Source organism: Talpa europaea, assembly GCF_964194135.1.
Source record: "Talpa europaea genome assembly, chromosome: 6".
Lineage (NCBI taxonomy): Eukaryota > Metazoa > Chordata > Mammalia > Eulipotyphla > Talpidae > Talpa > Talpa europaea.
This window is the reverse complement of record NC_140072.1, coordinates 78,556,673-78,583,420: the sequence shown is the minus strand read 5'-3', so window position 1 is coordinate 78,583,420 and position 26,748 is coordinate 78,556,673. Positions and strand designations below refer to the sequence as shown.

At 35.9% G+C, this 26,748-nt stretch overlaps 1 protein-coding gene across 1 annotated transcript; it reads right to left on the bottom strand.

Moving 5' to 3' along the window:
• Positions 1–5,112: 5,112 nt before the first annotated feature.
• ITM2B (integral membrane protein 2B) lies at positions 5,113–26,363 on the bottom strand (the record flags this gene model as incomplete). The annotated part of the gene is made up of 6 exons (XM_084235363.1): positions 5,113–5,198; positions 6,215–6,365; positions 6,816–6,926; positions 8,209–8,415; positions 9,838–9,966; positions 26,247–26,363. 6 exons carry the CDS (start codon positions 26,361–26,363, stop codon positions 5,113–5,115), a joined length of 801 nt encoding a protein of 266 aa, XP_084091489.1.
• Between the last annotated feature and the right edge of the window lie 385 nt (positions 26,364–26,748).

Genomic DNA, 26,748 nt, shown 5'->3' with positions numbered 1-26,748 from the left:
CGGCCACGGGAGGAGGGTCCCACGTGGCGTACAGACCTCTCCTGCCGCCCGCTGCTCCCCTCAGCAGTGTACTTCGGTCCTTCTGCCTGCTCTGCTCCCCGCTCTGGCTCTGGTGAATTCTCTCAACCCTCCCGCGCTTCTGACTGTACCCAGTGCTTGTATAAATAAATAAATAAATAAATAAATCTTTAAGAATAAATAAAATTTAATGAAACTATTATGCTGTAAAAAAAAGTAAAAGCCTTTTTAATTTAAGCAATCAGTTTAATTACTGATAGCAATAAACCTTCAAGTCTAATAATTCAGGGGTGTACATGGAAAGAATGTCCATGCTAACCAGGTAGTTTGAAGAGACAAAATGGCCGGCAGTCATTTTGTATGAGCACATCATAAATCTATATTGGCAGGTAGTTGGGAAGAATAAAATTCCAGCTGAAGGTGCAAAAAGCAGAATGAAATGTTTCCAGTGATAGAGAAAAAACACTGATGGATAATAATAGAGGTTTCAGCACCACCAAAACATATACCAATATTTAGAGACAGAAATAAGAACAGAAAATAAAGAACTGAGAAATAGAATCAGTGAACTCTGTAAAGAAAAGAACACATAAGAAAATGGTCAAGCAGAGATGCATCAAGAATCACTGTAGGGAGTCCAACAGATGACAGAATTATCAGAAAGGAAAGACATTATTGAAGAGCTAACATTTTACAAACTGAATGAAGACCAATGAAGAGGATCACTGTGAAACATCAGAAAATAAGCATAAAAGTCCCCCCGAATTCTAAGTTAAAAAAGGGCCCCATACAGATTACAATTCTGAATAACATCTGAAATGTGTTTCTCATTCATGCTTTCTTATGAAGCTAACTGAAAATGTGTACCAGTCAAAAAAGGGGAGGGGGTGAAAGGTCTGGTAAACAGAGAATGAAAAATAAACCCATGGGGAAGTGACAAAGTGCCAAAATTACACACTGGGCAGCAAGCAACAACAGCTAGTAGTTCAGAATTTAGCAGGACTGAGTTCTAGGGAGGTCTCCAAGAAAAGGGAACAATTGATGTCTTAGTGTTTGAAAAAAAAAAAATACTAGTATGAATGAGTAACAAATCTGATAGAGAAGCTTGGAATTCCTGTGAACAGATTTATTAGAAATTATAAAAGTAAAAGACAACTAAAAGAAAGCAGTACTTCTGAGTCAAATAATTAAGTCATAGTAAGGTCCATCCTGATTACTGATTGAACTAAATTTATCCTATACCTAATTTATTTATACTTTGAATGCATACATTAGAAAAGATGTAAAATCAGTAGCCTAACTTTCCATTTTAGAAACTAGAAAAGGATAAATTAAATCCAAAGTAAGAGGAAAACATTAGAATTAGAGCAGAAATCAATGAAATTAAAAATAGGAAATCAATAGAGAAAAATCAACACCACCAAAAAAAGCTGGTTCTTTGAAACGATTAATGTAATTGATAAGCTAGCCAGGTTGGGAAAAAAGGCACCAATTATCTGTATCAGAAATGGAAAGGAAGGTATCAGTATAGATAACAGTATAGATAGCATGTAAAAGAATAAAAGAAAACTATGAACAAATTTATGTCCCCAAATTTAACAATGTAGATGAAATGAACCAATTCCTTGAAAAACACAATCTGTCAAAATGTAAGCCAGCAAAGATGATCTCAATCAGCCCATATCTATTAAAGAAATCTAATTCATATATAATAACCTTCTAAAACACAGGTCCAGATGTGTTCAATGGTGAATTCCACTAAATATTTGAAAAAGAAACTATGCCAGTTCTCTGTGCTTTCAACGGATAGAAGTAATACTTGCTAATTCAGTCTGTGCAGCCAGTATTATCCCAGAAACAAAACCACACAAAAACATTTTAAGAAAACTATAGACCAGCATCTCCTATGAAGAAAGTTGCAAAATTATCCTCCCCCCCACCCATGACACACAAAATATTAGCAAATCTAATCCATAAAGTATAAAAGGAATCATGTAGCACTCTCAATTCTAGGTACATAAGATTGGTCGAACATTCAAAAATCAATTAATGTAATACATCACACCAACAAATAAAGAAAAATCACATGATCTTATCAATAGATGGAGAAAAAACATTTATAAAATCCAATATCCATTCTTGACAAAAAATCTCAAGTAAATTAGGAAGAAAGGGAACTTCCTCAACTTGAAGACTACAAAAATTTACAGCTAACATCATATTTAATGGTGAGAAATTTAAGGATTTCCCAGTAACATCAGAAAAAGGTAGGGATGTTGCCTCTTATCACTCCTTTTCAACGTCTTATTGAAGTCCTACTAATGCACTAAGGGGAGGAAAGGAAACAGAACAGGAAGACATAGTAAAAGTAACATTGTTAAGAAACATAGAGGTAAGTAACAGATTAAGGGATGAACAAATTGAGTTCGCTCTGGGCATAGAGAAGGAGACTGACCTTTTTTTAAGAAAAATTATCTTTGATACTATTTCATTTCTACCTATCTGCTATCTATTACTTGGGTAATTTTTTGAAAAGCAAATGCAAAAGGAAAAGTAATTGTAGGAACAGATGTAAATTATGTATATACCCACACATACACATGAGCATTATCTCAGCATTTCAAATGACAAATGTCAAAAATTACAAAAATGTCCAAGAACTTACTAGAAAATTACAACACATTCATGATAAATGTAATGCAGCCTTTAAAAATGTAGAATTTTCAGTGATATGGGAAAGATTTTATAAGTGGAAGAGATAATAAAACTGAAGATTTTCCTTTTGTACACAATAGTGAAACATATATCACAACAAAAAAAAGCACTGACTATGGTAGGGAATATGTAACTTCTATTTTTTGTGCTTTTATGTAGATTCCAAATCTAGCAGGAACATGTTGATACTGCAGTAAGTTACTAAACACAAACATGCAAAAAAATCTGTTCTTTCTGGGTGATGGGATTGTGGATGATCTTCATTTTCTAAAGATTTTTTTGACTCATTTATTCTATCCATTTGTGGCAGAAAATTCTGTTAATCATTCTGATTCTCTTCCTGGACATACATGGTGATTACAATTTCCCATCTTCATCACCACTGGCTGTGTTCTGACCAATGCACAGGGAGAAGTGATGTGTGTCAGGTCTGGTCTTAATTCCTGTAAGATCTACCACTCTAGAACTTCTTCCACATTTTGGAGACTTAAAGCTGACATTGTCATAAGATGGAGAAGACTGCATCTCTGGAGTCTGCCTGCCCACTGGCGCATGATGAAAGTAGATAAAGTCGTGTCTGAAGTCATTCAAATGTTGGGGTTGTTACAGCAGTTCATCTATCCTAATACACCATTCCTATTATCAGTGGGAAATGGCCCTTCCAAAATACAAACCTTCAATAGTGAGTGGTCCATGATATACTGAATGATTTCCAGGGTGATAGACAAGGTCCCCCAGGACCTTGTCCCATACACTTCACATTCAAAAAAACCTCACTGGCCTTCCTAACACTTCCAAAGCTCCAGAGTTTGTTCTCTGCCATCACAGTATACTGATCAGGTATTGTGCTTGGTTATTCATCAGTCCCTTCCACTGGTCTGTGATTCTCTACTAAAGTACCAGTTGCCTTTCTTCACAAATATGTTTTCTATGCTTCATGCTATGTGACAGCCATATAAAGAATGCTCACAAAGTATTAGCTGAAGAGATAAATAATGCACTCCTAGCTGTTTATAGCCCCTTAAAACACCATAAAAATATAAAGCCTGAAAGGTAAGAAAAGACAATTTTCATCTCATCTGAATATATTCTTCCAAAGTACTCAATCCATGAATAGCTGATGAGTTGCCTTAAAGCTCTTACAATATTACAGAAAATAGCCAAGAATTAAGTAATACATCCTTTGGAACTAGAATTGGTTTCAAGACCAAATCCTTTTGAGTTTGTGAAACTTCAGATATTTTAACTTACTAACTCAAAAATGATGTTTTTGTTTTAGGAATTTGTAGTGAAATTACTTATTTTAAATGGTGGTGGGGTCTGAATTATTTCAGAGGAAGGAGTCTTAGAAACACAAGAATCACCACCTTAACTCAAAATGCTCCATTTATGAGGGAGACATTCTCAGATTAGCACTGAATTTTATGTTCCTTAGAAACTAGGTTTAATAATAGCCCTTTAATTAATACAAAAGCATTATTTTGAAAGATATGAAACAGCAATTTCCCATGGATTAGTCTTAGGTATTACTTTAATAGTATCCATGTAGAATGCAGGTTAGTTATTTTAAGTTTTTATTTTTCAAAAATATGTGATTTCACCCACTCTATATAAGAGAACTGGATTTTTAAAGAGTTTCTTCCTTTATATGGATCATCTTAAAATATGAAGAACCAAATTATTTTTTGGTTTTAACATATAGAAAAACAACACACAGACCTTTAGTCAAACAATTTTGTGATATTTATATTCCATTGCACAGATAAGGGTTATACAAATTAGTAACACAAGTTATTTCTTAAATTCCAAATATTTTCTAAAATATTATTACAGCAGATGCCTAGGATATTAAAACATCAACTCTAAATAGTTAAATATGACACTGAAAATACTGCACATTTTAATTAGAAGAAAATTAAAATGTGTGCTCAAATGCTCTACCAAACTAAGCAGCAGGGCAACTAACAACTACAAATAAGTCACTGTGGTCCATTTTTATGTATGTATATATATATATATATATATATGATTATTCTTTAGATAACCCCTTCTCTTGAAAATATGTAATTAAAACATAAAAATTGGATAAATGATTTAAAGAAATTCAAATTCTTCCTAACAACTAAAGCCTAGGGTGAAGTGTACTATTATCTGTGACTTCCTATAACTACTAATTCAAAGATAAAAGACACCAACACTTGGAAAGAAGAAAGTAATTTTTAAAAGATAATGGTTTTAATTGAATCAGAGATGAAAAGAATGAAAAGCCCTGTTTACTACTTACATAAAAGAAAATTTTAAAAAATAATCACTGCACAAAATACAACGGGTGGGGTTATGCTGTGGTATTAATTTTTTCTCCGTGTTTTCCTTCACTGTTCAAGAACAAATTAAAGTTTCCACGGCAAATTTGTTTTCGAAATGCCGAATTGTCACACAATTGCTGGCTTCACGTTTCTGAATACCTGTTTGGGAAAGAAAAGTTTATTTAACCTGGTTCTTTTGTAATATTCACATTTCCTCAGTTATTAAAGCATTTTACTCTATATTCCGTGAACTTCTAGTTTTTTTTTAACATTAGAGAAAGTAATTTTCCTCTCTTTCCTGAACTAAGTATCTTAACAGATCTCAGTAACAGTAATAATGCCATGCATATACATTTATATTGAAGGTATTGGAAATACTCCATATTTTGACTTTGGTGTTGATTTGTTGAAACTCAAAACTGTACCCTAGAGAGGGTAAATTTCATTATATGTATATACTCATCATCAGCCAAAGGTGAGAACAGTATTATTAAAAGTGCCAACAAAAAGCTAGCAGAGTACTTTTCCCAGGTGTTGTAATTTCAAAGAAACCACACCACAGTGTATTTCGATGGCAGTCTTACTTTCTACAACTCCATCACAGACATTTTCATTTTATTTTTACAATTATCTTGAAAGGCAATGGAGAGAAAATGTCATCCTTATTTTTCAGGTGAGATAAGAAAGGTTAAATGATTTGGCAAAGCTACATTAGTTGTTTTAATGCTCTTAATTTTTAGCCAAATTCTCTTTCTAACTAACTTGTGACTATCTTCAACATGATCCAAAAGGCAAATAGTACACTTAGAATTCAGATCCCTGTGCATACACCTGCATAGCTGTTCTCTAGCGACCCTACGGGTAAGAAGAACCCTTGAAGTATGACTGAACTAAAGTGGTTCAAAGTTCAAAGTGAACTAAGTAACTCTGGAAAGTGAGGTAACAGCATCTCAAGGCAGTGACATTTCACATTCAACTATTCTATCTGAAAAGAGTATAATGAGAATGATGATGATACTTCAAGAATCTAGAAATATTACACAGCGATACTAAATAAATTTCTCACTCACATCAAAAATATTGATAACATAGACTAGCCATCTAAATCTAGTTTAATACAATGAAGAGAACAATGAATTTCTCTGCCAACATATTAACACACTGAAATGTATTACCTTTAATGGTTTCTCTGCGTTGCAGTTTGTAAGTTTCCTTGTCATGGCACAGTCGATAAATAAAGAAGCCCAAGTGATCAATGTTTTCAATGCGATCAGTGATAACCATGTGTTCGTGAATCAGGTATGATTGAGGCAAATAGGTTCCAGCCTATATTTAGAAAAGAGCATATTACATGAATATAAAAAACATACAGAAGAGCAGAAGGGGAAAACAGGCAAAATTCTTAGAGAGTATGGTATAAAACAGAGGTTGGCAAACTCCTGCCCATCATCTTTTTTTAAATAAAATCTTATTAAAATACAGTCATGCCCATTTGTTTACATATTGTCTGCAGCATCAGAAGTAAATAGTTAATATAGATCTTATTTCTTGAAAGCCTGCTATTTACTATCTAGCCCTTTAAGAAAACTTTTATCATAATTTAAGAAAGTATTTTATTTCAAGATTAAAAAATACTAAAAGAACAAAAAAACTACAAACCACAAGTGTTGGTTTTCTTTTAGCTATATTTCTGATCAGAGGGGCCAACTTAACAATGAGTAATCCCACGATATTGTAACAGCACCATTAATAAGAAATAATTAAAAATTTTATTACCTTTATGTTAATAAGTAGTTCCAACAGATTTCTGGGTGGCATAACAATGGAAGTATTCAGAGGAATCACATAGCATTTATCCAGGTTAAGATCCAAATAGGCTGTGAGTTTCTGGGAGGAAAAAAAAGATACATTTTAGTTAGATTAATTATTTGTAACACAGGCATAGCAACTGGATTTTTCATAATTTGTAACATTAAAATAGGATGGCTTTGGAATATGTATACCACTTTGCATTTCAACAAATTAAAAACTGCTAGGACAGGGATGGAATAGCAATGGGAGAAGAAAAATTACCGCTATTAGTCAAAATTGTTACTACAAATTTGCTTTCTATAATAAGTGATAATATCTATTGTAACCAACTGCAAATAACCTGTCATCTGAATAAGAGATACGGTTAGTTCACTAATGCCCTCCAAGGTGTCCATCATTAATTGATTTTCTATGGATCTAGAATAGTATTACTACTGTTCTTAGAGAACAGAATAATAGTCAATATGAGGAACCCTGGTGGAGAAAAATTCTCATACAGTGGATTTAAGGATTAAAATGAGTTAAATCACATTACGTAATTAAAATGAGTTAAATCCCATTTACATTTCTAAGAGTTCAGTAAGTATTAGCTATTGTTATTTACTATTTGTTTTGGATAAGGCTTATGCCTTGAAGTAAATAATTTTTCAAATTGGCTTATAAATATCCTTCAGATGCTTTTATTGGGCATGAAATGTTTGCAAAGCTAACTTTAGTGATAATGCCTGTGTGTAAAATGGCAAATTTATAATCAGATGTAAAAGCCACATATAATATGTGAACTTCTGAATCTCTAAGTCCTGGTTAAAAAAAATTCCTACCACAAAATTTATTGAGGAAATTTAAACATCAACTAGATACTAAATACTATAAAAACGTGTTATTTTTCTTATATATGATAATGACATGGTTATGTGAGAAAAGAGACAGCCGCTTAAGTTTCTAAGGATGATGTGTCAAATGTGAGAAAAAGAAGTAAAAAACAACCAGCAAAGGAAGAATAGTTAAGAAGAAACAGTCATAAAGAACTGCCTCAAAGTGTTTACACACTAAAATAGAAGACAAAGTAGTATTTCAAACCCCTAAGTTGTACAGATATCAAAACAACTGACCAAAAAATCGAAAAAGTAGGGGGAGAGAATTAAGATGAGAGGTCAGGTTCACTAAGGTTCTGCTTCAGATAAAGAAAGAGCCCATTAAATGCTGACAGCTTATCTTGTATAGCAGAAGAAACTAAGTCCATTTTTTAAAAGTAAAAAGTAAACTCTATACAGAATAAATTAGCAAACACAAATTAAAACTGCAAAAAGCAAAAATTAATTAACTTTCTTTTTACAGCTCTGAACAGCTGGCTCACCTTGTTAAAGTCATGAACGATGTTGGCAGGGTCACTATCTGCAAACTCTGGGACAGGCACGCTGATGAATTCAACCTCATCTTCCTCAAAGATCTTTATGTTTTCCTCAATTGTCTGGTAGCGAGCAGCTGGGGCATCTGCAGAAGGCTCATTTAAGATGACATCATCTTTGATGTATTTTATTCCACAGTAGTACACATCATCTGGCTATGGAAAGTTTAAAGACTATTTCAGCAATTCAGTGGGAGACAGGTTTTTAAATATAAGCATTACTTAAGCTACCACCTCTATCTAAATAGCATCTTGCTTGCAAACTCTTACTTTCAGATGACAAGTCCGACAATTTAATTACAGAGTTAACATATTCTTTAAGATCAGGTTTTGAAGTATTGTTTAAGGAAAAAAAAAAAAAAGGCTCCACAAGAAGCAGCTGATTTTCCCTTTATTCTTTGTGGTCGACAGAAATAGAGTATCAAAGCAATCTGGAGACAAGTAAATCTGAACAAACTCATAGGTGTATATCTATCTGTAGGCATTATTTTGATAAAAGATTATATTCAGAAGCTAAACGTTTCTTCTGAAATAATGTTATTTTAAAAATTTTGATATGACTCACTGATAAAATGATTTTTTTCTAATTAGCCAAAAGAGATAATTTTTCTGAAATTTCCATAGTTATACCAGCAGTTCTGACTTTTCCTTAAAATATATCACAATTTTGTGGAAGATATCAGATTACAGTAAATCATTACAAAACATGTTTTTTAAGAAAGTAAATATAATAAAGACTAAAAATGTAAGAAAACAAATATCTTTGGATGGCAGAACTGGAAATGATATTTTTGCATATCAATTTATTTCTTGTAAAAATTCTTATTAACAAAAGGTGACTAGTATTTCAGTAATGTCTATAACATGCCATCATCTCAAAAAATACAGAAAATGAACATGAAATTCATACATCCTCTGACAGAATGTTTCATTCTAGTAAAATCACTTTGTCAATTTCTCCAATTTTAAAAAAGCTAAAAAAAGAGAATTATTGCCAAGAGAAATATATCAGAAATAATCCCTGATTAGAAATCATGATATTAGGTGTCTTAATCTGCTACAATTACTATTAAACACTTTAAGCTATGAACAACTTTCATCCAAAGTTATTTCAATATTACTATTGAAGTCACACAATTCTTTAAGAGAAATGGGTGACTAGGAAAGAGGCAGAGAGAAGTGGTGCCAAGGGGTAAAAGGCCATTGTGGGAGAGCCCACACTAGCTACCACCCAAATCTAGCAATGTCACTTTCGTGGCTGATGTATTTATTCAATTGGCAATTAATACTACTACACCTTAGCCATTAATTCTGGTAGGAAGTGATGGTTAGTTGGTTTCGAAAAATCATCCAATGACCTATGCCCCTACATCAGCAGTAACAATGTTATTCTGCTTTTAGTGACTGTCTTTCTAAAAGTCTCTGTGAATCTATCAAGAGATTTTTAAGCACAGCTTTATAAAAGGACCACCACTCTGTGATGTACAGACAAAAAGTACAGTCTTCACGCAAGTCAGGGCCAATTTTCAAATTTACTTGAAGGAAAGGCAAAAGGTCCTTAGCATATATTCCACTTACCTGAAGTGCAAAGTATTTGTAAAGGTATGCTCCTCCCAGAATGACACCTGCAAGCATAAATGCTAGTCCAAAGCACATGCACCAACACCAGGCTCTTCTCTGGCCAACTGGTACCACTTCATCTGGGTCCTAAAATAGGAAACAGACTCATGGTCAATATCATAGCTCCTGTCAGAATTATATAAAGATTGGACTGAAAGAAACTTTTGGGATTATCACTTTACAAAGAAAATAAAAAGACCAAAGGAGTCAGGTCTCTAAAATCAACTTGGAAATGATTTCCACTCAAGTAAATAATTTAGCATTAGAACATCCTGGGGTCATGATATTTGCAGTTTTTAGATGCTTATTCCCTATACAATTCTAACTGAGTCCCTCTATCACTTCAGAGTTATAGTTACTTTCTCATTTTTGCCCTGGTTCATGTGCAAATGGCTGACAAAGGAGATTAAGTGCCGGTGTTACATAACTAGTGGCTCAAGAACTAGCACAGGCAGCAAAAGATTCCAACTGACTTGAAATCACATAATAAAACATGTTCTAGTTAGTAGTGCACATGTACAGTCACCTAAGTAAAGGAATGTATTCTCTACTTGTAAAATTCAATATGAGATGGCTTCAGGGAGAAAAGAAAGTGATCTTGACCTACATCTTCACAGTTAATAGGATATAAAGAAAACTTGGAAGAAAAACCATATGAGCAATGCTGAATATAACTGACAAGAATTCAGTTAAGACAGAATGAAAAGCTACAGCTGTTTTTAATTCTAAGATGAGGAATTTTAACTTGGTACTATACGGGGAAAAGTTGAATCCCACATGTTCCAGTCAACCACAAAAAATTTAAGGGTAGCTAGACAGTGTATGCTGAGGTTGAGACTGAGGCTTTGTTATATAAGATTTAACAGTGCAGAATAAACGCTGTTCCATCTAAGGACTTAATCAAATACCGTGTATTACACTCTGCTATAGTAGGTGTGGTTGTCAACGTACTGTAAGTAAACTTAAGACAACCAGTGTACTGCAAGGAAGTAGTATGTAACAAGAAAAAGCCTAGAGGAATTTATCAAGAGAAGTAAGACATTCCATCTATGAATAGAAAGTTATAAGAGCTTCATGGAATCATAATGTAATATGAAACTTGAACGACACGAGTATGAAGTTTTGTTTGAGCATTTGTCTGACAAACATCTAAAGAAATGATAGGTCCTAGCTTAAACAATTTTTGAGTGGAGGCAGGGTGAAGGGATGAAAATGACAGATGGAGAGAGTCATTTCTGAACATTTGGTATCAGCTGCTGAGACAGTCAAATATATGTTCAACACCCACCCAGTGTTGGCAGGTTCTCTTCTCTAGTAGCAGCAAGTGAGTAGCCAAAGAACCTGGGCAAATAGTTGTAAAGGAATATGTAGTCCCAACTATCAAATAGATGACATGTTTCCAGATCTTTTTATATGCATTTTTAACTGTTCAATGAACAATAATTTCAAGAATTATAAACCTCTACAATGTGCCAATAGCTCTGCATTGTCCTTAGTATATGATATATACATATACTAAGACCCATATCATATTTAGGTTCTCTTTATATTCTAGACTGAGCTGAATGATCTGTTTCTTGGCAGAGGGTCTCGATGAGAGGTATATATGTCATAAAGAGACGTAGAAAGCACAGAAGGGGTGACAGCACTTGAGGAAAGCTTCCCAAGGAAGAAGATATTGGAGTAGAATGTACAAGCTCATATATGCATTACCCACGCAGAAGAGAGAGTTAAAGTGCATTTTATGTAGGGCAAAGAATGAGAATAAAGGAGCCACAGATTTTATGGCTGGAGTACCCAACAGAAATGCAGAGGGGTAGAAGAAGTCAGCATGCAGAGGTAACTGGTACAGATTAACAAAGGTCCCATGGATACCATGCTACAAAGTTTGTAATTCAGGACTATGACAAAAAGTTAAAAATATTTCTTCCTCAAAGAATTTAACTCAGAAAACACGTCACTTATCCCTGATCATTTGCTCAGAACCTTAATAATGTGACATCAAAGTCCATGCATGACAGTGAGGTGTTTCATAAAAGAGCTAACAGGTCTTGCAAATTCACCTCTTTGATGAACTCTCTTTTTTATTCCCTATTTCTAGTGACCACTTTCTACCTTGCACTAGAATGATTCATATACAGATCTTACCTCTCCCTACGAGGCTGTAAAGTTGGTATGAATATCCAGCCATATTCTTTTTATATTATGGGTAGCTCTAAGACAAGGTTGGGGCTTGGTTGTCACTCAACAAATATTTGATAGGTGAATGACATTTAGATGTTTTAAAACTTTTTTTTTTTTTGATAGCCCATTAAGGCCTCATCAGCAACAAGCACAAGGGGGTGGAGGGCAATGTAAGAACTCATGACACACAAGACACAGGTTATTTTGGGGAGGGAAAAAAAAAAAGGCCAGAAGCCCCAGGTACTTAAGCTCAGTTCAACACTTATTAAGGGCCGGTTGTTTGCTATGTCGTATGCTAGACCTTTTAGGAAATTCAAATGTGATTAAGCCATGGCTCATGTCTTAAGCAATTTACAGTCAAGAATAACATTACATATGACAGATAAATGGCATCCCATATTACAGTCTGAGTCACAGAGAGGGATTAAAGTGCATTCAAGACAAAAATCTTTAAGCATATTTTAAATGATTAAACTTTAATACCTGAAAGTAAGTTGTTTAAACCAATAAGTAATATTGCCTGAGAGCAATAAGCAAGTTAATTAAGTCAAATATATACATATGAAGTCATAGCATTTATTATTCAAAAAGGCCCAAACTAGAAACAAGCCACAGATGGCTAGTGACTATGGATAGTGACCATCACTAACAGATGGATAACACATGAATCTCAAGAATATGCTAGTCCCAAGTCCCAACACAGAGGACTACCTAATGGCATGATTCCATTTTTATGAAATTCCAGAAAAGGCAGCACTATAATAACAAAACACAATTTAATGGCTGCCATGGTCGAGGGATGGGTGAAAGGAAAACTGAAGAAGCAGGAAAAAGCCTTTTTAAAAGTTTTTTTTTAAAAAGATTTATTTATACATACAAGAACTGGGGTATAAGCCAGAGGTGCAGGGGGTGAGAGGATTCGCCAGAGAGTGGGGACAACAGGCAGATCTACTGAAATACACTGCTGAGGGGAGCAGCGGAGGCAGGAGAGGTCTGCTGCGCCCTGGCCGGTGTTTGAACTCATGCTGCAGTGGCTGGCGATAGCTTGATAGCGCTGTCTTTAACCCCTGCGCCACGAGGGAGGCCCAGCAGGAGGAAACGTTTTAGGGTGCTAGAAATGCTACATTGTGATAGCAGGAGACTTTATACAGTTGCTATAAATTCAATCAAACTGTATGCAAGAAATGGTGAATTTTATTGCATGTAAATTACATTTCGATATGAGGTAGGTGAGGAAAAGAAAAATCAACTGAATTCCTACACACCAGGCAAATAAAAAAGTCTTAATGACAATGAAGACTAAGGAAAGAAAGGAACAATGGTGACTGAAAGCTCCACACAGCTGACAGGAGACGGTACAACTGCTCTGGAGAACAATTAGGCAGTATTTAATACAATTAAAGATACATGAAGGGCCTCCCTGGTGATGCAAGGGGTTAAGACACAAGACACTGAGCATGAGTTTGATCCCCACCCAGGGAGCAACCCACATGGTGCAGCAGACCTCTCCTGGCTCGCCCACTGCTTCCCTCAGCAGTGTATTTCACTCAGTCTGCCTGTTCTGCTCCCTACCCTGTCTCTGGTGAATCCTCTCACCACCACCACCACCGCCCCCCACACACACCTCTAGCGTGTACCCCAGTTCTTATATGAATAAGAAATCTTTAAAAATAAAACAAGATATACACATAAAGATAGAGAGTGCGTGTGCCCACGCATGGGAGAGCATCCAAAATTCTTTTCCTAGACACCCTAAACCTTTGCACATGTGCATAAAGAAGTATGTCCAATAATGATGAAGAACTGTCGATTAAAAAACCGTAAAAAAACTGAACAATCAAGTGGAGAACAAAGTATAAAGGTTCATATAATGAGCGCTAATATGAATCAACTAGCATATTATTGATTTTGAAATAAATCTTAGAAATATAATGTTTAACCCCCCCAGGCAAATTAGGTATTTCATGCAGTATATGATACTCACGACTTTAAAACCATATAAAAACAGCACTACACTTATTAACCAGAGTTTCTTCACAGAGGTGTAAAATTTCACCTGGCCTAATTTAAAACAAGTCACTTCCTTCTTGTACTGCAATAAAACTGGTGCACCTTAAATTATGAAAATATGGTAAAAGAATTCCCACAGGTGCTGTACAATTATTCTCATTAATCTTCCTAAAACCTGCAAGATTTTACCCCAGTTTATAAGTGATGACACTGAAGCACACGCTGGCCTACAAACACCCCTCAACGTAGATATAGAGACATGCTTTCAAAAGCATTCCCACTCTTATAATACTGTGCTCATTCCTGACTCAAATAAATCTTATTGTCACGTGATAAAGTAAAATTACTTAAACAGATATTTTTCAGTAAAATGAAAGATAAACTCTGTTCTGGAACTTCAATTAGTTAAGAATTAGGTCACCTCAATTAGTTCCCTAAGAGGTTTCAATAATTTTGTTCAATTATAAACTTAACTCAGACGAAATGGGAGGATTTTCAAATTTTTATTTTGTTCCCATACTAACAATCATTTCACATCCTCAGTCACTTCTATCTGAGTCTTCTTTGTTGGATAAATGAAAGAACATTTTTTTCAAGGTTCTCAAATACCCTATTTTACACTATGATAGCAAAACATTTATGAGGATTAAAAAAGTGTTTTATAAGCACAAATGTGCATGCACATACACACCACATTAAAAACTTAGAAATAAAAATGAGACAGAAATAGCAAAAAGAATCAATGATTTATTCATTTCAGACTATTATGAACTATAGAATCTTCAGAAGTAGATTTAGCTACTTCAAACACAAACATTTCAAAACACATTTGGTGATATGAATAAATATGGGGGGTGCACAGTTTAGCTACCCATTAATACTGTTTTCCAAAATACAGAATTAGGTACTAACATTTTTAAAATCCAATGATTGTATTTTTAAATACTAACTTCCAATCAATGTTCCAATTTTCTTAACTCCCCTCTCATCATTGTTCTCCCTAACTGAAGACAAACACATCAAATCCTTTTCTACAATGTCACTTGGTCTTGGAAACTTACTTTCATTTCCATCTATGATTCAGTATGCTTCCTTGTGAGAGCCTAATTTTATAAAACAAGTCTAGGTTACTTCCCCATATAAAGGGGTCTTACAAAATGGAAAAATATGATGAATAAAGCCTCAATCCTTAAATGAAGAATACTTTTTTTTTTTTTAAAGATTTATTCATTTATTTATACAAACACTGGGTATAGTCAGAAGTGCGGGAGGGCGAGAGAATTCACCAGAGCCAGAGCGGGGAACAGAACAGGCAGAGCGATGAAATACACTGCTGAGGGAGCAGCGGGCAGCAGAATAGGTCTGCGCGCCATGTGGGACCCTTGCTGGTGGCCAGGGATAGAACCGGTGCTGCAGCGCTTCGCCGCCCAGTGCTCAACCGCTGCACCACCAGGGGAGGCCCAAGAATAAATACTTCTTTACAAAGAACAAATCCAAACAAGGAGGTCATCAGCAAACCAAAAATTCATGACAAAGAGGCCAGGGTTGAACAAACCCAGAGAAATCATGACATGGTCCCCCATGTTCCAAGAGCTACAGGAATCAAAGAGCTATTCCAGCAGACTCCTAGAAGACTTCTTCCAGAAGAAGAACAATGGAGAATGACAGACATTACTTATGGTATAATACCATCTGTATGGCATTCTAGAAAAAGGCAAACTATAGGGAACAGGACATGGACCAGGATGAGATGGGACTGACTACAAAGTACCATGAAGGAACATTAGGAGGGCAAGGAAAGTATTCTGTATTATGACTGTAATGATTACTCAACTATATATACATTCATCTAAATTAACAGAACTGTATATTTACAAAGGTCTCATTTCTTAATATTCAATACTCCAGTAAACTTGAATTTATGGGCATCAAGAAATGGGTTTTTTCTAAGACCCCAAATAACTGATACTAAAAACAAGCTGAAAGAATTAAACTTCTGAGAATGAGAAAAAAGACAAAGATAAAAAGATTGGATAGTACAAGAAAATGTCAAAATACTGAAGGATGGGAAACAGGATAAGTGCCATTTTAAATGTTCTGTCTCAATTATCTCACCTTAAGTGTGGGTTAATAATAGTATCTATTGCATAGATTGTTATGGGGAATGAGGAAATATATGTGAAGCATTTAGATCATTGCTTAGTATATGGTAAATACTAAGTGCTCTCTAAAGGACAGTTATTTTCATCACCTTCTACTTTACTGGAAAAGGTAAGCTGAAACAAGTGTCTTCTGGCATTGAAGTCAATAAAAGCAATCTACAGCAGAATACTTTAAAATTCAATTAGGGGAAAAAAAGACATTTACATTACTGAAGAAGAGTGTTAAATCACTTCTTGCTCCAGTAAGAATTTAAAAATAAACAAATTAAAACATTATCATTTACAGCTTTAAAAATTTCCAAAATGTGCTAACTATATTCTTAGAGCCTGAAGTTATACAGAAGATTGTTCCAAATGTTTACTATTATGTAGAATATCAGTGTCTTTCATTTATGATATGACTTCTAATTAGCTTTCTCTCCCCAATATGGAAGCATCAAGAACATGATCTTAGTGGTCTGTTCCTTATTACTAGCACTGATCAACAAATATATTCTGCTGTATACAAAACACAAAATTTCTGGCTAATAAGCTAACATCTACAAATATTTGTTTGCATATTCTCTTATTCATTTAATTGGTATTTCAATTTTGCTTACTCATTTCACTTTTCATTGAGATTGCTACTATCTCAACATGATGAGTCCATATAAGAGATGTGTTTGACACATCAAAAGGAAGTAGTTTTCTGAGTAATTGGCATCATGGATAATCAAGTAATTGCATTAATCTGGAGAATAAGGAATAAAGAGATTTTAAGAAAGGAGAGCTTAATCTAAAATTACAACATCTATAAAACAGATTTCTCATTAATACCCTTTTGTTTTTTAGTAGCAAGTCTTATATAAACAAGCTGCAATACAGGAAAAAAATTTTAAAATTTCAACCCAGGGCTATCACAGAGCACTATCAAGCTATCACCAGCCACTGCAGCACAAGTTTGATCCTGCCAGGGAGCTTCCCACATGGCATAGCAGACCTCTCCTGCCTTGCCCCACTGCTCCCCTCAGCAGTGTATTTCAGTGAGTCTGCCTGTTCTATTCCCTGCTCTGTCTCTGGTGAATCCTCTCACATCTTCCCCCCTGCCCTGTAGCCCAGTTCTTGTATGCATAAATATTTAAAAAAATAAAAATTTCAACACATTATACATCAATTTAACTATTATAAGAAATCTACGAAATCTAGACCAAATTATTCACATTGTATAATAAGCACAGGCCTAGGCTGAAAAACAAAAAAGGTCAACAAAACAAAACTAACCCAGGTTATAAATGCTTTCAGTGTTAGATCATAATTTAATCACCTTTAGTCATTAGAGATAAACAGTTACCTATGAAAAAGCAGAATTTTAGCATGTAAGTAACTTAAAAATCTTTTTGACATATTTTTGAAGATGACCATAATTTCTATACAGTGTTTATTTAATCTACACTGAATAGAAGAAGAGTAGAAATATTTTATGAAGTGAAATTCCAGCAGATTTTCATTCACTGTGGTTTAAAGGCAATGGAGTAGTCAGAAGCCTAGACTAGCACTAATAGGCAGATGTTTGTCAACAGCATTATATATACTTTTTTACTGCTAATGTTATCTCAGGGATAGATAACTCAGTCAAGTTGGATTTCTTTTGCCACTGGATGAATCATAAGTTCATAACTCTAACAAGAACATTAACTATCTTCTTAAAAAAATTAAGTATGATAGGAATGGTCTACTCTATAATTCATAATAAAATTATCAAGATTAGAGAAGGAAAAAAGTAAACCTGTTTTAGATACATCTTGTACAAATCTTGGATTTTATTTTTTCTAATCTAAAGCTTTTTTTTTAAGATTTATTTATTTATTTATACAAGCACTGGGTACAGTCAGACGCATGGGAGGGTGAGAGAATTCACCCAGAGTGGGGAGCCAGAGTGGGGAGCAGAACAGGCAGAAGGACAAAACACACTGCTGAGGGGAGCAGCGGGTGTCAGGAGAGGTCTGCGTGCCATGTGGGATGCTCACAGGTGGCCGGGAACCGAACAAGCTGCAGGCAGCTTCACAGCCCAGCGCTCAACTGCTGCGCCACCAGGGGAGGCCCTAAATCTTGGATTTTAATATCATACAATAAAATAATATAGTCATATTCAAATGTGATAACTGAAATTCAGAATTTTAATAAGAAAATTCCAACTATATTCTAAAAGCACAACATAATTAAAATGTGGAAAATTTTATCTTGTGCCCTTGCTTAGAATTTTTAAAGTTATACATTTTTGCACCCAACACTAATGATAAAGGACTGATCACAAAAATCTGCAAAGAGCTGATGAGACTCAACAACAACAAAGAAAATAATCCAGTCAAAAAATGGGCAGAAGAGCTAAAAAGAAACTTCTCTGAAGAGGAAATGCAAATGGCCAACAGGCATATGAAAAAATGTTCAACATCACTTGTCATCAGGGAAATGCAAATCAAAACTACCATGAGATACCATCTTACACCAGTGAGAATGGCACATATTAAAAAAACTAGCAACAACAAATGCTGGCGAGGGTGTGGAGAAAAAGGAACTCTCCTGCACTGTTGGTGGGAGTGCAAACTGGTCCAACCACTGTGGAAAGCTGTGTGGAGATTTCTGGACCTACTAAACATAGAGCTTCCATATGATCCAGCAATTTCACTCCTAGGTATTTACCCAAAGGACACAGAAACATCAATTCCAAAGAACACCTGCACCCCTATGTTTATAGCAGCACTGTTTACAATAGCTAAGCTTTGGAAACAACCCAAATGCCCAAAAATAGATGACTGGATCAAGAAGATGTGGTACATATATACCATGGAATATTACTCAGCATTCAAAAAAGATAAACACATGCAATTTGCAGCAACATGGATGGCGCTGGAAGGGATCATGCTCAGCGAAATAAGCCAAAAAGAAAAAGAAAAATACCGGATGGTCTCACTCATAGCAGGAATCTAGAAAACTTAAATAAGGGACCAGGAAAATGAATAACTATAAGAAAGTGAAAATCAAAATCAACAAAAAACTATGAACCAGAGACACTTTTAGGGGGGCGGGGGCGGGAGGGGAGGGATTGGGGTCAGAATGGGGGGGCTGCAATTGTATGGGGAATATAACAATAAAATTTATTTAAAAAAAAAAAATAAAGTCAAGGTCATGAACAAAGAAATACTAAGACACTGTTATCAATGCTGACTAAGGAGAAGTGACAACTAAATGCAGGGTTGCATCCTGGATGGAATCCCTAGAACAGAATAAAAGACATTAACGTAAAACTGATAAAAAAAAAAAAAAGAATTTTTAAAGTTATAAAAATAACTACTAGAAAAAATAATTCCAGTTCTTAAAATCAGGGTTATTGGTCTCTCTACAATAACACAGTTTCCACTATTATTATCATTAAGTTCATGTTTAATGTGAAAGAAAACATTCTAATAAATCTTTAAAAAGTTATCAAGATAGCTTAATTGAACGTCCTATGAATTGATTTCCACGTAAATGTTGATCTTTACTTGCTCCTCAAAACTCAACAGAGTGACAATGAAGGGGGAAATAAAATAAACCTTAATAAGAGAATGAAAATAAATACAATTTTTGAAAGCTGCAAGTGTAAGTAAAATAACTCAAATCTTTTAGAGGGAAAAAAAAAACAAAACCAAACCAGTAATATATAAGCACCAGGATTGAGAATAGCATCAGGCCAGAAGATAATGGATCAATGCCATAACAATGCTGAAAGAAAATTACTGCTAAACTAGAATTTTATACCCAGATAAATTATCTGTGAAGACAAATGAAAGATTCTTACACATGCAAGGTTTATATATATATATATATATATATATATATATATATAAATTCTTAATTTTCCACAAATTTATAAAATGGCAAAAACAACATGGGACAAAGGTAAAAGTAATTCAATTCCAGGATAATAATTAACTGTCAGACAATCTGCGCAGTACCATGACTAGGGAACAACTGGTCTGGATATTAAGAATGAAGAACCACAGGTAAAAATAAAACAATAAAATTTGGTAAGTTATGAGTTTACAGCTTCAGAAAGGCATTTATACTGCTGTGAGAGTATAGAATGAATTTACAATAACATAGAAAATGAAACAACGCTTCCTCTGTCTCAGAAGCAATAATCAAATTCAGGGAAAACAGAGGTTTTGTATGGAAAAAAAAATAAGTTAAAATACTTTTCTAAGATACTAACATTATGTGAATTACATTAAATCACAGAATATTAATTTAACTAGAAAATACTATAATTATACCAAGAGAACAGATTAATGTGTGAAATATGCAAGCATAGGGAAAAAAATAATCTTCTTTTGGATGTTGCAGTGATACAAGTATTTACTTACTGCAGCTAACCTTTTTGGTTTTTATATTAGACGATTTTCAATGTTATAATCATTATTTAAAGCAGAGGAGATAATTCCAGATTTGAAGTTTATTCTTAACTTATTCTGAAAAACACTTTTTTAAAAATAATTCTTGCATTAAAAGTTAATATTCAACTATGAAAAAATCTGTAAGGGCCTCACTGGTGGCACAGGGGTTAAAGCCAGTGCCATCAAATTATCACCAGCCACTGCAGCACAAGTTCAATCTCCGACCCAGCAGGGAGAAACCCACATGGGGCAGCAAGACCTCTCCTGCCTGGGCAGCTGCTCCCCTCAGCAGTGTATTTCAGTAGATCTGCCTGTTCTGCTTCTCACTCTGGTGAATCCTCTCACCCACCCACCCCCAAAATCTCTGGTTTATACCCCAGTTCTTGTGTGCATATATAAATAAACCTTAAAAAAATGACAATTATTTTTAAATCTGTAAAAACTTGCTTTTAAAGTATAAATTCCATTGCCCCCCAAAAAGTTTATACAGATATTTCAAAAATCTCAAGTATATAAATTTCTCCTATCACATTTACATTAGCTCTAAGTCATAAAATTACCAATTTATCAGCATTAAAGATGAAACATTAAATGGAAAATGAGAATTAGTCCTCTATGATAAAGAATAATTTTTTCATTTACATAATTCAAGATTGAAATTCTTGGCAAAGTACAAAAAGTCTATGCTCATTCATACTAAATTTTCCCCCCAAAATGGTAACATTAAAATAGCTTATAAAGTTCTTTTCCCTCTACTTAAAGAATTTTAAAAATCTTGAACAGTTTAAAATAATTTCATTCATTCAACTGTTGGTAACACATAAAATAGGATTATATTGTAGAGGTCCTTAAAACTATTAAAAAAATATATCACATATGCTGATTAAAGAATATAATTATTAGGGTCATATCGGTAATATAATTTCCAATTTTCAATGTCCAACTACCTAAATTGTAGGTTTCTTTTGTTAAGAGTTGTATAAAAACAAAAGAAAAAATGACCCTTTACATAAATTTCTTGAAAACACAGCTCCAGTGTTTTACATCACTTAAAAACCATCTCATTCAGAAATTCAAATTTGTTAAATCCTTTAGGAGGCAGCAGATATGGACTGAGGAAGTTCTTCAATGGCAAAGTCCTCAACTCCTCCAGTTTAAACTCTAATAATAAAAAGAGGTAAGTTCAAGAAAAAGTTTAAGAGGATGAATTCATTGATGTTATTGAAAATGATACAATTTTTTTTCTGGATTTTTCCCTACTGACAGTATGATATGTATAACAGTGTATGATGCTTCTGCTACAATAGGAATTTAAAAAGTATTTCTGAATAGATTTACATTGTGATGGAACAAGAAATAAAATGTCTCATAATCACTACTTATTATATTTCTGATGAATATTTAAAGCAAGTCAAGATTTAGCAATTTGTAATGAAAACCTCATGAGTTAAATTCTAAGTCAACTTAAACAGGTTTGTACCACATGTTCTGAGAGAGATTTCTAGTTTAAAAAAAAAAAAAATGTTTCTATTCACTTAAAACTCTTACGTGGCAGAAATGAATTCCATAACGTTTTATAGACTTAAGATTTTGCCAAGCATAATATACTTGCTTCTGTCTAGTCTGGAGAAAATATGTTTAAGATGATTCTGGGACGATCCCAAGCAGGTCACTTGGGCTTCAATTGCACAATATGCAACGTGTCCATTCTCTGCTGCTGCTGCTCGTGGGGGATGTGTACATAGCTTGGAGGTCCCATCAAGTCACTTAGAGATTCACAGAAGCAATTAATTTATCTCCTAGTATTAAACCTCATTTCAGATATCAATACCCTCATGCAGAACCAAAATGTAATATAACCAAAATTTTTACTGTCTGATATTTACAAACACTAAATTTTACAACTAAGTAATGAGATGCACTTTGGTTAAAGAAAAACCAAGTTTCCAATTCTTCCTCTAAAGAGCAACACATTTCAGTAAATAGCATGTATTTTATCTTCCTCCTTTACTTCCCACCATCACCACCAAAAAACTTGAAATTACCAAGCCCTTCAGTCCTTATGAAGCTACAAAAAGCCAGTGTCAAGAACTAGGATCGAACAGCCTTTCGTGATGAATAACACAGAACTTACTAAATTAGCAGCCCTTCACTTTTTCTCACTCTTCCATCTTGTCTCATCATCTCCCCTACACACACCTTCTCTGTTTCTAAAAGGTTTACAATGACAATGCAGGTGAGAAAGGAGGCACCACTAATCAGCAAAATGGTTTCTGAGGTCTGATACTAGGAAAAGTGTTTCACAACTAGGCATTACAACAAAAAGAGTTGTTGACAAATAGTGAGGTATTTGTTACCTCACTGGTATTCTCCGGTGAGGTAACTCAAAATGAAAATTTGGTGATTACATAATACCTCTAATCCATCTTTCTCTCTGTCCCATTGCTATTAATATGAGGAAGGCATGTAACATGCTAAATATGGAGAGGATAAAGGAACAGTCTGGTTTGGGTAAGGAAGTAGTTATTTTTCACAATTAAAACAGTTTAATTCCTGCCAAATATAATTATGTAATCCTAGCATCCTCATAGAACTTAAAAACAGGAAGAGTCCTTACAGGCCATCTGGTCTATTTTCTCATCTTGCGGATCAGGAAGACTACAAACTTAAGCCCTAGATCAAGCAGTCATATAATGACAGAACTGGGACTTCTGACTCAGCACGTTAAGTATTTACTTAGATATATGCACACACACAACAATTTTCCAATGTTCAAAGCTATGGACACAGACAAATGATTGGTTATCTGTAACATTAAAAAATTCACATAATTGCCAATTCACCTGTTACACAAAACATAGGTTATACTCTACTGCTTCTATACCTCTATATGCATTGTGCCAACAGGGACTGGTGGAGGAAGATGAAAGTAGTTAAGGGGAAAATGTAGAATAATAAATAGCAAGCTAGTTGAGATTATATAACCAGAAGACATGACAGTTTGAATTAATAGCTACTGAAAAGACAAGACTGAAAAAAGGGGGCAATGGAATTGCTTTCAAAGGGTTCCACCCTGTAGCAAGAAAAGAACTAAATAAATAGCAAAAGACAGGAGCAGTGTAAAAAGTACTGGAATGCATGTTACATAAGCCAGTTGACTGGAGTGATCAGAATTCTTGTGGCATAAGGCAGTAGAATCTGCATGCTAAAACCAGAATCTCAGATGATGCCACAGCAAGTGATGGGGTAAGAGTATATTTTCAGAAGCACAGGTCTATGGGATATTTGGTTTAGAAGGGTTAAAAGAGGTAAAAATTCTTGTTGAAGAGTTCTGGCCCATAATTAGTGTTGCTTGATCCTCTCCACCAACTAGGCAAAGAAATGCCCCAGGAAAACACCCCCAGGCTGATTCTGTGCAGAATTCAAGCAGTTACTGAACAGTCACTCTCTCGAGAAGAACATTATGTAACCACTGCCCAAGCTTTAAGATGAAATGATCAGAAGTTCTTTTACAAATGTCTGTCATTAAGATTTTCGTTTACCGTTAAGTGACAGGCTGATTATAAGGATTCTACTTTTAATGTAGAGCAATATTTTGTCACTCTCTGAAGAAAAGTCTTTCAGCTTATAGCTAGAAAAAGAATTAGTCATTTTGTATCTGCCAATTCATCCTTTAGTACAAAGGAAGACTCTGGCCCTCATTGCTTAATTCCAGTATTTTTCTTTGGACATAGATATGAGAAAATAAAAATGGAAAAGCAAGCACAGAGCTATGAATACTTTTTTATAGCTGCTACAACCACAAAATTTTAATATGGTGGAAATGGGAGAAATTCTGAGAACTTGAAAACAGGGACACCATTTCAGATATGACAGAAAGTGTCAAAAACTGAATTTAAAGCAGCCCAGTGAATTAATTCTGATTTTTGGCCAGATTTTCAAATCTCCTTCAATACAGCAATACAAAGCAAAGCTGTCTGAAGTGACATCATCCTATGCTCCTTCTCTCTCTCTCTCTTTTTGAAGTGGGAGGAGTTATATTTATTCGGAGGATTTTAAAAAGATATATAATCAAATTGAAATCTACCTATATCTATCTATCCATGTATTTGAGATTGCTGTGACTGGGCATTTGACCATCAACCCTTTTTTAGGTACAATGAATGTAAGATAAGCATAGAACTGAGATAATAATTTGCTACTGGAATTATCATCTGTGCATTCCAAACATTTTCTTTTAAGACCAAGACTGTTTGCAATGGCTTCAGGAAAATAATACCAACACTAAAAATCCTAAGCCTTTTAGGGAATGAGTTCACTGTTCCTATTTCAAAGCAAAACAGACATTGAAAAATCAACTGACATTTGTGTTTTTAACCAGAATTCTTCCAGAAAATAAGTACAAGCATGTCCAGATTAACATTCCCAAATCTTTTACACTGTATCAGTGGCCTATTTTTCAATAATAATTTTCATTAGACCGTGTTAAAAAAAAAATGCTTGTTATTCATACCTGCAAACAAATTACTGGGTTTTTAAAATTAAAGCTATGTTTACCCTATTGGTCAAAGGTCTTGAAAAATGATAAGGAAGAAATAAGTTAAGGAACATAATACAGATAACTTACAGAATTAATTTTTGCAGCCAAAAGATTTGCAGCCAAAAGAAAAAGGCTGTGGGGCTTTTCTTTTTAACTCTTTAACAATTACAATCATATTTTAAATAGATATTATTGTAAGCTACTCAAAGTTTGCACAATTTTATGACTCCACTCTTTATTTTTACTTAGGGCTTAAGGAGAGGGGGTTAGAAAATAAGAGACTTTTTAAAGGGACCTGGGGAAAATTTCCCTACGTTTTGGTTTTGTAACAGGGTGGTCCCCAGAAAAGGTGGAGGTAACAGTTTCATTTCATGTAAGGAATCGAGATAAAATTCCGAAAGCCAACTGTCGATTTTACACCAACATCCACATAGCAATTACCAGAAATACTTGTTTTACTTATAAAATCAACAGTCGGCACTAAGCTGAGCGGGTCGTCCGCTTGCAGTCTCCCCTCCCACGCTCCCGGCCCCTTCTCCAGACCCCACCGCGAAGTTCACCTGCCAATACCAAGAGCTGGTGGTAAAAAAAGAGAACTGTTTTAAAATCTTGGGGTTTGGAACACCTGGCCTGAGTCCAAGCGCAGTTCAGCCTGGAATCGAAAGTAGGAAGAGGTTCGGGCTTGTAACGCTGTCAGCCATTTTAGGGACATTATTGATACTGGGAAGGAAGTGGCAAACTCTGCTGTTGTTTTGCTCGCCGCCCGGCCTGCAGGTCTGGAGCCCCGCGCCCGCACCCCGCACCCTCCCCCGAAAGCAGCCACGACTGCGAAGGCGGCACAAAGCCTCCCCCTCCCCCGCCGGGCCCCGGCCCCGGGGCTCGGGCGCCGCTTCCTGCACACGCACTTTCTCACAAAGCGGCGGCGGCGGCCGCCGGAGCAGGAGCGGGAGCAGCCCTGGAAAAAGGAGCACTCGGCTCCCCGGGGACGCTCCCCCGCGCCCCGCGGCCCTCGCAGCTCGCGCCGGGCCAGCCCCCACCCCGCGCTCCCGGCCCTCGGACCTTGCAGTCGACCGCGACGGCGTCGGGCGGGATGATGAGCGCCTCCTCGCCGCTGTGGGGCTCGTCCTTCTTGGTCTCCTTCTGGGCCAGGGCCGAATTGAACGTCACCTTCACCATGGCGCGGCCTGGGGCGCCCTCGGAGGGCAGCGCAGGGTTCGGGGCGCGGGCTGCAGACTCCGGGCTGCGACGGCAGCGTCCTCGGCCGGGCTCCGGGCGCGGCTCGGCGGGGCTCAGGGGGTCCGACCGTTCCCGGGCGGCAGAGGCGGCGACTGCGGCAGCTCTCGGGCAGCCTCCCAGCTCCCGGCCGAGGGCGGAGACGGCCGCGCTGCTCGGGGCGGGGCGGGGGCGGGGCGGGGCGGGGCCGGGGCCGCGGGGCGGGGCGAACCGGGCGCCGAGAGCGGAGCGCCGAGCGCCGGGCGCCGGGCCAAACCCCGCCCCGTCCCCCGGGTCCCACACCGGGTCCCGCCCGCCTGGGAGGGGCGAGGCTGGAAGGAGGCCGGGC